At 47.2% G+C, this 12312-nt stretch overlaps 1 protein-coding gene across 1 annotated transcript; it reads left to right on the top strand.

The window, feature by feature from the left end:
- The first annotated feature begins 1235 nt into the window (after positions 1 to 1235).
- On the top strand, positions 1236 to 8441 carry sing (MARVEL domain-containing protein sing). The gene is made up of 4 exons (XM_070529525.1): positions 1236 to 1641; positions 4541 to 4723; positions 7173 to 7313; positions 8315 to 8441. Exons 1-4 carry the CDS (start codon positions 1483 to 1485, stop codon positions 8384 to 8386), a joined length of 555 nt encoding a protein of 184 aa, XP_070385626.1. The 5' UTR covers positions 1236 to 1482; the 3' UTR covers positions 8387 to 8441.
- Positions 8442 to 12312: the final 3871 nt, after the last annotated feature.

Raw genomic sequence — 12312 nt, 5'->3', positions numbered from 1 at the left:
AGACAGGCCCTTTTCAATTAAAACCGTATATTCTTAAAAATCACGGTTTAAAAATACTAGGTCCAATATTGCACGAGACAAACCTTGTACACGAGTACGCTGCTTTACCACTTGAACTAGGTCTTGAGTAAGCATGATGTTAAAGACGGAATTAGCATTTTTGTTCGATCTGCGGCTTGCCTGAACGAGCTCCCAGTCAACATGTGGTAAGTTGAAATCACCTATAAGAATTTTTTTTTCTGGAACTGTATCATATGTTTTTGCAATTTTAACAAATATTCAGGTGCAGCGTCTGCTGGTCTATAGTACGCGTATAGCACAAAGAAGTGATTCCAACGAGTTATTTTAACGCATAAACACTCGAGCTCAGCGACATCAGAGACATGAAGGGTGGGTATATCAGATCAGTACGATAGAGATTCAGTGAGAGCTCTGAAATGTGCGTGATTGGTGTTGAATGATGAAACATCCCTGTGTACGCCTACGCCACCTCTGATATGAGATTTTTGAGAACCTGATCGACCTGACCAAGGTTATTAAACGCCTCATTATGAAGCACTAAATGCTTCTGCAACAGGAATCACTCTTTTAACATACTTTTTTTTTTACCGCGTGTAAGAACGAATGAGAAGATGTACTATTAAGTAACCTGCTGGCAGAGCATGAGGTTACCATTTTAATGACAGTGGGACGCAAAATCGCTTATCGTACTGAGAATATGTGGCAAGTTAAATAACCTACATAGGCGTTCGAATATTACGCCTTCTCTAAGGCATCTCACTACTTAGGTGCTAGTTCGGGGCGTAAAACTCACTCGACCAATTGATCGAACTCAATCACTCGATCGATCAATCTATCAAAAAGAGGTAAACATATTCCCCTCTTCCCCTGTCGTCCATCGCCGGGCTCTTCCACCGAGAGCGCGCCGTGCTTTTGAGCACGAAAACGACCTGTTGGTCACATGGCTCCGCCGCTCTCTGCTTGCTTACCTCCATTCTTTCGATGATGGACAACAGTTAAGTGGCGGAGCGCAGGGCGCAAGCACTTCGGCTCCCCGGGTCGCAAGAAAAGGAGGAGGAGGTGCGCGTGCTCGGGGCCCGACTTCCGGGAGCTTCTGGAAGGCTCCCTGTGGATGCTTATTTTGAGAGCCTTCTGCGAAGGGCCCATTTCTAAACTTGGCTAAAAGGACCCGGTGCGTGGCTGGCGTTCTCTTCTCCGGCGCTTCCGGCTGTGACGCCGCGCAGCCCTTTCTGTCGCCGAGCCGCGCTCCTCAGGCTTCCCCGGTGCAACGCACCCGCCGCAGCGGTGTCCACGCTCGGGCGCCGGTCTCATGAGGCTGTTCGTGTGCCTCGCATCTGCTGCGGCCGACTCCTCTCTCAGATTGGCAGTACGCTTCGCTGTGTGTCACCTAACAGGACAATTTGAAGACGATAGTCTTTCGCGCTAGAATATTACCGACACAGCGGGAGAAGAGGGAAAGACATGGACAAAGGCCGGCCCGTGGTAACGAGGACTACGACTTCAACGAGCTATCGCACTCCGACAGCCATTGGCGTCAGTGATAGTGGCGAGCTGTTTTGCGGGTGCCTGAACTTGGCGGTTTTCAACACGAGAACAGGCGTCTACAAGATCCTTGAAACGGTAAGGTGTACGTGCGGGAGCGTCCGTATGCTGCCCTGGGCGACCTATAATGTGCTCGCGCACGTGTGCACCGCGGGACAGTGAGGGACTGCTTGGGGGACTCACAAAATGCCATGTTTTGCGTGGCCTGCGTGGAAGGCCAGATAAGAGAGAAGCTTGCTAGCTGCATGCTGGTAGCGTTTTCTTTTAGCCTCAAAAGCGAAGTGACAGGCAACGCATGCACGCTACTAAAGCACGCGGTGCTTTATTCGGTCCCATGTGGTATAGCCTGATGTATGCGCGTGCGTGTGCGTATATATAGTCCTGTCTACTTGTTTCTACTTCGGTCTTCGTCTTTGGTTCGTGCTTATATTTTCAGTAGGTATGTGTTTCAGCGACGTACGCCTCTCTCTAATTAATAATAATAGTAGGTTCGAGACACCGTAATAGTTTCTTTTTGCCGGACAATATTCACAAGGACGGGCAAAAGAAAACTTCCTGTGGGATCATTTAGCAGCCTAAATATGTAAGATTCGCTTATTACTTTTTTATTATTATCAACGTTGACCCGCCTTGCACTGCCATTTGAAGTTTTGCAGCTAATGGCCAGCTCACAACAAATCAATTTTTTAAACGGATCAAAAGCACCCTTTTGTAGCAAGCTGGCGCGAAGAGTTCCAACTCCGTTTCAGCTCGAAATCGAAAGCAAGCGCACCGCCGTGGTTGCTTAATGTCTGTGGTGTTGGGCTGCTAAGCACCAGGTCACGGGTTCGAATCCCCGCCACGGCGGCCGCATTTCGATGGGGGTGAAACGCGAAAACACCCGCGTACTTAGATTTAGGTGCACTTTAAAGAACCCGAGGTACTCAACATTTCCGAGACCCCCACTACGGCGTGCCTCATAATCAGATCGTGGTTTTGGCAGGTGGAACACCATACTTTAATTTTAATTTAAAACAAGCGCGTCAGCTAGGAGCGCGCATAACCGCTGGCGACGCTCCTCGTCACGCCAACTGTATAGGCTCCCTTTACGGAGCCTACATTTACACCAGCGTTGTAAGACGCTTGGTATTTGCCAGGACGCTGTTTCTGCTTGTCTTGCGCGCTGAGCTAGTCGCGCCAACATACCGCCCCCACGTGTCGCTTTGTGTGCTTCGCCCGTCGGAAGAAATTGCCACTTCTAAATCGAAGCTTTCAAGGCGGTGGACCGTCACCGACTTTTCTGACCGTGGCTGCTGCTGTCTTGCCAAATATCCCATACACAGGACAACATTCGTATAACAAGTCCGCTTATAAGAGGCATTCTTTTCTTTTTTTATTCTAGACCATACAGAACTTTAAAAAAAAGAAAACCGCCTGTGGCAGATAGCGCTCGCAGCTATAGTCGCCGAGCTGATTACTCGCAGAAGAAATCTAAATGCAGAATCGACTAATTAACAAAAATCGCTAACTAGATTTCTAAAATATTCATGGCACATGGAAATTGCAATTTGCGAATTGTAACTGGTGAGCTGGCAAGACAAGTCCACTTGCAATGACTTCTAGGGATTGCACGGGTTTCGAGATATACGCCGTGAAAGTTGCCGTTAGAGTGCACAGTTGATCCACTTATTCTTTTACAAACCGCCCATTTTATGCACTGAAGCACAAAAGTAACTGGAGCGCACATATATTTCGCCGTATACTTCGGGAATAAATATCTTGAAACTGGTGCCATCCTGAAAATTTATTCCAAGTGGATACCCCTTGGGAACTCACCGGCCATAATTCATAAATTGCTATATGTGTCATACAGTAATTAATTTATAAGTTACTTGATGAATGTTTGTTAATTAATCGATTATGCGTTTCGATTTCTCGCGCAAGTGTTGTCCACCTCTTTGAGTAATCCAGCTCAATGACTAGAATTGTGCTGTTGCCACGGGCGATTTTTTAAAATTCTGTATGGTCTATATAAAAAAATAAAAGAAAACGCCCTGTATGTAGCCACATCTTTGCCACCGCTACATATGCTCTGGTAGCGGGCTGTGCTCTCTGCGGAATTACGCAGTGAAACAACAAGTGGTATCTAGATATCCTCGCTGCAATAAGTACATTCGCCTTCTTTTCCAGGCTTTGTCGCGTCTCTCGCCGAGTAGAGTGAGCCGGCCCTGGAGATGGTGCAAAAGTAAATTGGGCTGATCCCGGAGATGGGCCTGATGAAACGTTAGCCAATCCCCGATCCGCAGTCGCGTGGATCACGTGGATCGAGTGTTGGAGGTTTCCGGCGTCTTGTTGATTTGCTGGGCAGGCACGTACAATCATTATGCAGGAAGACGCGTTGCAGAAGATGAACAGTTTTATAGCATTCAATTAACCGCTTCACGAAAGCTTCGCTTCACATAGATTCCCAAATGCGCGTTGGAGCTTCATAATTTTTTTCCCGAACATAATAATTGTGAGAAAGTAACGTATTTGAACGAGCTGAGTGACGGGCGTTGGGTGTATCGCTGCCTTATGTACACTGCCTTTTGCTGCGCGCGGGCTCATTGGGGCCTGTGTTGCGGGCGTTCACATTCAGTGGCATTTCAATTTATAGTTGGCGCACTGCACAGGTGAACATAGGAACTCAGCTCCTGTGGCAGTGGACAAGTATAGCGTGTAAATGAGAGGATCAAAGCGCTGATATTCAGTTATCACTGTCGCATTACATGTACTTTTCTGTGTACCCTTCCTCGTCTCCCGTTTTTGATGTTTTCTTAATGTTTTTTCCTTCTCCCCTTTATTTGACCCACGCTCGCGAATAACAACAAACACTTGACAGCTATAGCTGTGCAGACACGCGCCCTTCCTGTTCCTCCAAGGAAGCAGCGCCATAATCCAAAACACCTCCTCATGAGCCTTTGGTCATCTGATCTCCTGGGGATGTGCTGTGCTGCAGGCGCTGTCAAGCATCTCGCTGTGCCTAATCCTGTGGTACGGGACGCCCGTCTGGCTTCTGCTAGGGCCCGCCTACCCATTCTACCTTACCGCGGTCACCTGCTCGCTCATGGGCTCCTCCACCTTCCTGCTGGCGTACCTTGTCTCCAGGAACACATTCCTCGTAGCCAGGAGCACCGTTCTGGTACGACACGTGGCACATCCTTTGCACGCACATTGCCCGCCCTATCATGCTGCAACACCGCATTATATACAATCAGTAAAACAATGCAATAAACGGGCGGTTACGGCTGATTCCTCGACGCTATTAGAGATTGTTTAAGTTTCGAACATTCCACCATTTACGATTTCAGTCACGGACTGTTCTGGGGAAAAAAGTAAGTTGAATATAGTTACGAAGTCGGCAACATTCTTAGAATGACGTGTGGGCGCATGAGGCGTTGGGAGGCTGGATTAACATACAGTACCTTATTGAGGTGAAAGCCTTGGGGGCTCATGGAACGGAAAATACGATGCCGGCGTACGCCGTCCGGCGTTATAGCACCAAAATTCATTTATGCAGCCAAAATTCATAGGGAACCGTAGCCATCACCTTTGGTGGAAAGAAAACAAGTAATAGGAAGTAACAGCGCATTAGAAAGAAAATGTCAATTAATATAATGAATGCTTCGTGAGCGGGCAGACTTCCGCCTTCATCCTCTTTAGCGTATGCTAAAGTGACTCAACTTTTTAATACCAACTTTATTATGACAAAGTAAATGATATTATGTAAAACTATTATGATAAAGCAAATAAAAAACCTCACTTTTTCCGTATTTATTCTTCTTTCTCATTCTTTTTAGTTTCTTTCTGTAAAAGAAGTGATGTTGATGCCTGCCAGACCTCTCGTTCGCGCGCGTACTGGAGGCACTGAGAGCGGCGAGAAGAACGAGGGGGTCCGAGAGGCTCGTATTTTTTTTTATTTTAGTTACAAGCACGTGAAGTCAGTACGGCTCCACGTGTTTGTAGTAACTAACTAAAAAATCTAGCCCCTCGCTCCCGCTTATTGTTCTCATTCATTTCATAGCGAGGGTCTCGACGTTAACAGCTTTGATGCCATGAGGTAACATGTGCTGGTTTATTGGGCAGTAGCCTGGAAAGGGAGTGGCGGGGGAGAGCTCGCAAAGGCGCGTATGCTATATACGTGACGCCTGCGGTTGAAAGGATGTTGCACACCCATCGCCATGAGTGGCGCTGGCTAACACTCCCACAGTTAGATCAAGTACAGGTATACGCAAACCCCTAAGCAATTGGATGTGGGGACAGCTGCTGCGGTACCTCAATTGGTACAGCATCGCACGCGTAATGCCGAAGGCGTGGGTTCGTCTCCCACCGACGGCAAGCTGTATTTTCGCCCCCTTTCCTTTATCCTTATTTTTATGATAAAAAAATAACGTACAGCGCGAAGGACAAGGACTGCGAAAGACGACATACACAGCGCTGACTTCCAACAATATTTTATTGCATTGCCACATCGTGCGTATGTATACAAAGGGGGGGGGGGGGGGGGGCATGCGCAGGAAATGAAAGGCAGTCACAAGGGGTGTTCTAACAGCAAGTCACTGTACTAAGAACATGGTCACTTGAAAAAAAAAAAAACGAACGTTACGATTTCTATCTGTTTAGATGCGTGACTTCACTGGGGTCACCGTGATAGAGGGGGCACTAACGCACGTACTACCCAGTTTTCTGATTCGCGCTGTACGTTATCTTTTATAATGAATTACCATCTAGCCCAAGCAACCACCCTACTTATTTTTTATATTTCAATTTAACTGAACAGTTAACTTCCCCGTGCTTTCCCTGGCTTCATTGTCTGCTGGGTTCACGTGTTTGTGACTAACAAAAAAGGAAAGAAAGAAGAAAAAAAAACGAGAATAGCGTGTTTTAGAAATAGCGTACTTAAGCGATGTGCCCAAAAATATAACGCCAGGGGACAACTCGAATGCGCAGAACCAGAACTCCGCTCCGCTTGTTTTGTACTCCCGAACAACAGCATCCCATGATTTTGGGTTCGTTATTTCTAAAACTATTTAATATAGCCACCTGCTTCGGGGACATGGCTCAAATTACAGCACAATGACTCTGCGAATTCGCATGTAATCACGGAAAGTTATGCTATTTCAGCTATGACATTATGCTTTTATTGCCATCATATAGGCGCTTGTTCTGCACTTCCTTCGCGGTCGAAAGGCTCTTGTGATATATCACCTGAGCAGAGTCGCTGCCATGAAGCCATCGGTTTCGGGTGTGGAGTGCCATACCACTGAGCGCACGTGCTTGTGCGCAAGTAACAGGATGCAGTGCACTCTCTGGGTGTCGTTTCGAGCACCGTTACTCTGCGAACTGCGAGGTTCGCATAGCCCCGCAACTCTTAGTTCAAGTGGGGTGGCGCTATATGTACAGTTTATGCAGCACACAAATGCTTCGCAGGATCTGTGCATGGCATAGTGAGGGAAAGAAATTACTGTTACAGGTGTCTAGATTATTTGGTGTTTGATGGAGCGTTGTGATCCACAGCGTACTAATCCCGAAAGGCGTCGTCCTGAGCGCACGCCGATGACCGGCACACTGCTAAACGGCTACGTTTTCAGGAGACGATACAGAACGGCGTCTCTTTCCTGCTCCTGGGCGGATCGTCGGCGTTCCTGCTGGTGCAGACGTACTTCTTCCTGTGGCCGATGTACTTGCTGATTCCCTTCTTCCAGGCCTACCCTGCCATGATGGCGGCTGGGGTAGGTGAACGCTGCTCTCCTTTCCGCTTCCCATGCCCTTACCATGCCCTCCGAGAGCGGCTCGCTGCGCGCTGTTCTTGAGGCTACGGTGTGGTCTGTTCTGCGTCTCTTATGCGTCTCAGGACGGGCGTCGAAGCACCAGGAAGAGCTTTTATAAGGTACCGAACAAAGCCTTTCACAACGCATGGGACGCTTGATCGGGCTGTCCACAGCTCTGGCTCCCGTCCGAGGTGAAGCTTGTAACAAGTGTGGCGGCCGCTTGCGTTCTTTCACGGCCATCGATGTCTGTATAAAGGGTGTCCAGCTAATTTTAGCCAGAGTTTAAAAATATGCAAATGCCACGTAGCTGGAAGAACAAAGGTAATGTTTGTCGTCGCTTGGAGATACTCAGATTATACTTTTTCATTCCGCCTAATTAGATAATTAATATTAATTCATTCATTCGTTTATCAAATATTCTAATTAGATGAGAAGTGTCAAGGAGGTAATTGCAGAGCAACTTGAAAAACTCGCGATACAGCTTTCTGCTGCTCAATGCGCGCTACATAAAAGTGTTTTTCCGAGCATGAAAGAAGCCCGCGGATACATTCAAAGTGCCTCGAGCGGCCAGTCGCGCGGCAAGCAGAGCCGGCACTCACAAACAAGTTACGCTGAAACTGTTCGCAAGAGAAGCTGACAGCCACTTTTCATACAGGACATATGATTGCTGAAGTTGGGCGGCGAATGGCACACACTTACGAACATAATCATTTTGGATTCGGGCCCTGAAGGTGACTGTTTTAACCATCAGTGAACTGTATGCTCCTACGTTCATCCTTACCAGTAGGGGCTCGCAAAGAGGTAAAGTCTGTGCATCAAGGTGAATCAATATGGTGGGCTCCACTTACTCAATGAGACCGTCTGTTCTGACGCGCGAAAGCACAGCTGCTATGCGTGTTTTCTTCTAACGTACGACCAAGGACTTCCTCCAATGTCCTTGAATGTTTCTTCTTATTTTTCAGGTACTGGGAGCAACAGCAGCTGCAGTTCACTTCTTGGACTCCGTGCTGGCGTGCCGAAATCTAAGGCAGTGAATCCGTGGCAACGAACGCTCGTTTCTTTGTAATTAAATTGTGGTGACCATCTATACAGCCGTACACTTCATCAAGCAAGAACCCAAGCGCGAAAAAAAAGGACTTAAATGCAGCGAGACGTATAAAAATATAGAAGACGTTACAATCTCTAAATACCCGAGATATCTCAGCAAGAGGCCTCTGAAAATCGTTCGTCGAGTGGCACATGTATTTTGTCAGCATTGAGTTAAACTTCTCACTCACGCATTCAACAAAAACTGTGGGGTAGTCGCTATACTTGGCACATTGATGAATGCATAACTTATGCGACATAACGGGCACTTTACGCGCTATACTCCATGGAAGACATGTTGCTGGGCTAGTTTATATACTCTTACTTGCTAAATCGCATCATGTATAGTGACACGACACAACCGCAAACTTAAAAAAAAAGTTAACATGTCACGTGCGTCAATGCCAGTGTGTCGTTGTGCTACATTATGTCCTATAGCTGCTCGTACGCAGTGAAAAGCAAAGTTAGCGGTCCATATAAGACCATTAGCGTCGTGTTTATAATTGAGAAAAGAAAGAAGTGAAGTAGACAGTATGGCGAGTTTAGCCTTCGGCCATTCTTCTTTATTATTATTATTATTTATTGTGACAGGCACATGAAGTAGCCATGGCACCTCTACTCTTTTCTGTCTTACCAGCATGTGCCCTACACAGTACTGCGGCGAACATGGCGCCGACCATTGGACTTCTCTTGAAAAGGAATGTACACATAGGACAAGAAAACAGTGTTAGTGCGGCAACGTGGCTGGGGCATGCTTAGTCGGCAAAGCAATGTCGCCGGTTTGACATTGCGAATGATTAAAGGCATCGCATGCGGCATCACTGGAATGCATTCAATGCTGCTAGTAATGGTGCAAAATGTAGACAAGAGACGAGACAAGAAGACACCGCAAGCGCTGCGCTTGTGGTGTCTTTTTGTCTCGTCTCTTGTCTACATTTTGCGCTGCTACTAGCAGGATGGAAAACCAACAAGCCCAAGCTGCTATTCTAGCATTCAATGCGTTGCCGGTGCGTAATATTTCGCGTACACATGTGCGCGAATGTACAGTACAGAGAATTTCGTCATTTTGGCATTGGCGGGTTTCTTTCGGAACATGTGCCACCTCGGCGAAAGAAGCGTCGGAAGAAAGTGCTGAACGAATATGAGCGGTTGGATGCAGTGGACGTTGCACGCACTGCAGCGGACCCGTTCCAATACACCTGCAAGCTTTTAGCGGCGAGAGAAGGTGGAAAGCGAAGAAACAGATGCATAGACACATCAGACCATGAAGGGCTGTTTTATAACGGTGACCGTATTGTTGTGCATGACAAGGGAAATAGCTGCTTTAGGTTATGTAATTCCTCGTTTGAATGACAAAGATGTATGCATCATTGTGCCAGGCATCAATGTCTTCTATCGACGCAGACGTTGATTCAGATCTCTGAAAGTTTGCTATTCACTTGGGACGTTACGCAGCGTTTTCCTGTACGTGTCGACATCGGGAACTAGAGTTCCAACGAACAGAAGGCGCCTGATGACAAATAGAATGAATTAAGTGGTGCTTGTGAAGAAACGTGGAGGACCCCGTATTTTTGGCAGAGTCGAGACAAAGAGCCTACAGGCTGGAGCGAACGTGCGAACCACCGTATCCGTGCGCCAGGACTCCTACTCGGACTCGGAAGTTTGCTCGCGGCGGGTAAATTTACATGCGTGATGGACGCCTTGTAGTCTAAGGTAGTCTATCAGATCTTCGTCTGAGTACCACTTTGGCACCTCTCTGACAATGCAAGTGTTATTCACTCAGCCAGCTTCGAGCGAAAAGGTGTGGTATAAAGCTGTGGATAGCACCTCCAGCTTCAGGCGTCCTAGGCTCTCTTGACTCAGTTGTGAGTGTTCGTCCAGAAAGGCCCTTCTTGCCTGGCCAAATTCCAACCACGTTCCAGCCCACGTTCAAATTTTTATGCTTCGCTAATAACCATGCTTCGCGTCTTAGGATCGCCCTGCGCGAGACAACACCCGCCCTGGCTGTTTGAAGGTATTATCTGCAGCTTAAGCCCCCGAACTAAGACTGTACTCAAACAAGTATATTCAATCTGGAGGAGCAAAGTGGCTCGTTCTGGATCACTTGACCACGACTTACTAGCATCACTACCAAGTGTACCCAGAAGGATCTATCAAAGCTAATCTGACCTCTGTGTAGCTACGTTGTGTATACCCTGCCTGAGATCAACATGCCTGCCTGAGCGAACATTAATGCAACGCCCCGTCTGGCCTATATACACGCGACTGCTCTTCAACGGTATGCGATAAACAACATTTTTATGCAAGTTCTGGACTTATGGCTGGTACCGCAGGCACTCCTACGTTTACAATTTTCAATCCTAGCACATAGACTTGACATCTTGCATGGCGCCGAGAACACAACCCGAATGCCGTGCCTTGTGGCAACTTATTTCACATTGCGGTAAACCTTGTGGACATAGGGCACGTCTTCCACTGCCAATGAGGACCGTAAGCGAGTAACAGGTGAACTTTACGAGCGCGCCTTTCAGCACACTTCAAGAACTGCATTGCATTGCAAGTGATATCGGCGTCAATGGGCGATTGAAACATGTATTTATTGAAAATAATAAAATAAAATAAACCCGTCTTTTCTTTAATCGTCCCGCATATATAAAATTGATTAGGAATTTCATTTTCGTTGAATGTATCTAACTGTGTCTCGCTTTAATTAAGGAAACGCTTTTTTTTTCTTTCCCAATGTTTGTTCCCTCCATACATTGTCGTGCTTCAATTGCTACTCCCATAATCACCCCTGCTGATGTCGATGACAATCTGTTCTGAACCTGTTTTCGCGCGAAGCTTCGCGTACCTATTTGGATCGACCTTGTGCCCTGGGCTTTCGACGTTTCGTTCGGTCAATTCGATCGCTGGTGCGGCCGCGATTCCTCCCTGCAGTATTTTGACAGCGAGTTTTCGCGCTTCATATAGCTATCTATCAATCTGCTATCGCAATCGATGCTTCGCCTTTCGGTCAAAAGTGCGACTTTTTTTTTTTTCTCAAACATTCCTCAACGTGGTTGCTTCACCAAAAGCGCACACCTGCATACGTTCTTTAAGCTCGTTTCTTGAAGATATTAGAAATTATGGCAACTTTAGCTGCCAGCTTTCTCACAATACTTGAGCGTTATATGAGTAGACAGAAGTAATATTATGAATTGATACAATGTTTAAAATGGAACGCATGCAAAAACGGACGCGCACGAACGCGCTCGAAAGGACGTGGGAGCTAAAAACAGATGACGAATGTGGAAAGCGCGGATAAGACGAAAATTCTACGTTTCTACCGTGTTCCAGCGCGCATTCATGCTCTGTGATCCGCTTCTGTCTGCCTCAGTGTTCGTGTAGCAACCGCTATAGTCAGGCGCTCTCGTGCACCGCGCCCGTAATCGTGCGCTGTGCTAAACTCAACAGCTCGCGCGCGACACCGTCAGCAGAAGTGCGCCGCGAAGCAGAAGACGAAGGGGAAAAAAAAGAAAGATGGTCGGGCATGTGAGATGTGCGTCACGCGATCCTCGAGCTCCGCTATGGGAGAACGCAGGGAAGGAATTTCGCTTGCGGAGGCTGGGCGGGGCAAGTGGAGATAGTGTCTCGCTCGGCAGTGGAGCTCGCCTCCTGAAATCAAGGGTTTGCGGCACTGAAATATATCTTTCTCGCCTATTAATGACCCGATTTGAAATCTTTTTGCGGCAGAACACTCCTTAGAGGGCACGTAACGTCTTCCACCATATTTTCTGTGTGGCTTGACATAGGCGGCGAGGGGGCGGCGACCGGCGTTCGGGATATATATGTATATATATATATATATATATATATATATATATATATATATATA

Source organism: Dermacentor albipictus, chromosome 1 (genome assembly GCF_038994185.2).
Source record: "Dermacentor albipictus isolate Rhodes 1998 colony chromosome 1, USDA_Dalb.pri_finalv2, whole genome shotgun sequence".
NCBI classification, from domain to species: domain Eukaryota; kingdom Metazoa; phylum Arthropoda; class Arachnida; order Ixodida; family Ixodidae; genus Dermacentor; species Dermacentor albipictus.
Note: the sequence above shows the minus strand (reverse complement) of the source record. Positions and strands in the feature narration are given on the sequence as shown.

What these genes read in the sequence shown, in the direction of transcription:
- sing (XM_070529525.1), top strand. Translation starts at nt 1,483, where the DNA reads ATGGACAAAGGCCGGCCCGTGGTAACGAGGACTACGACTTCAACGAGC. An exon ending in TAGCCAGGAGCACCGTTCTG is followed by an intron (nt 4,724 to 7,172) that starts GTACGACACGTG and finishes CTACGTTTTCAG; the next exon opens with GAGACGATACAGAACGGCGT. An exon ending in CTGCCATGATGGCGGCTGGG is followed by an intron (nt 7,314 to 8,314) that starts GTAGGTGAACGC and finishes CTTATTTTTCAG; the next exon opens with GTACTGGGAGCAACAGCAGC.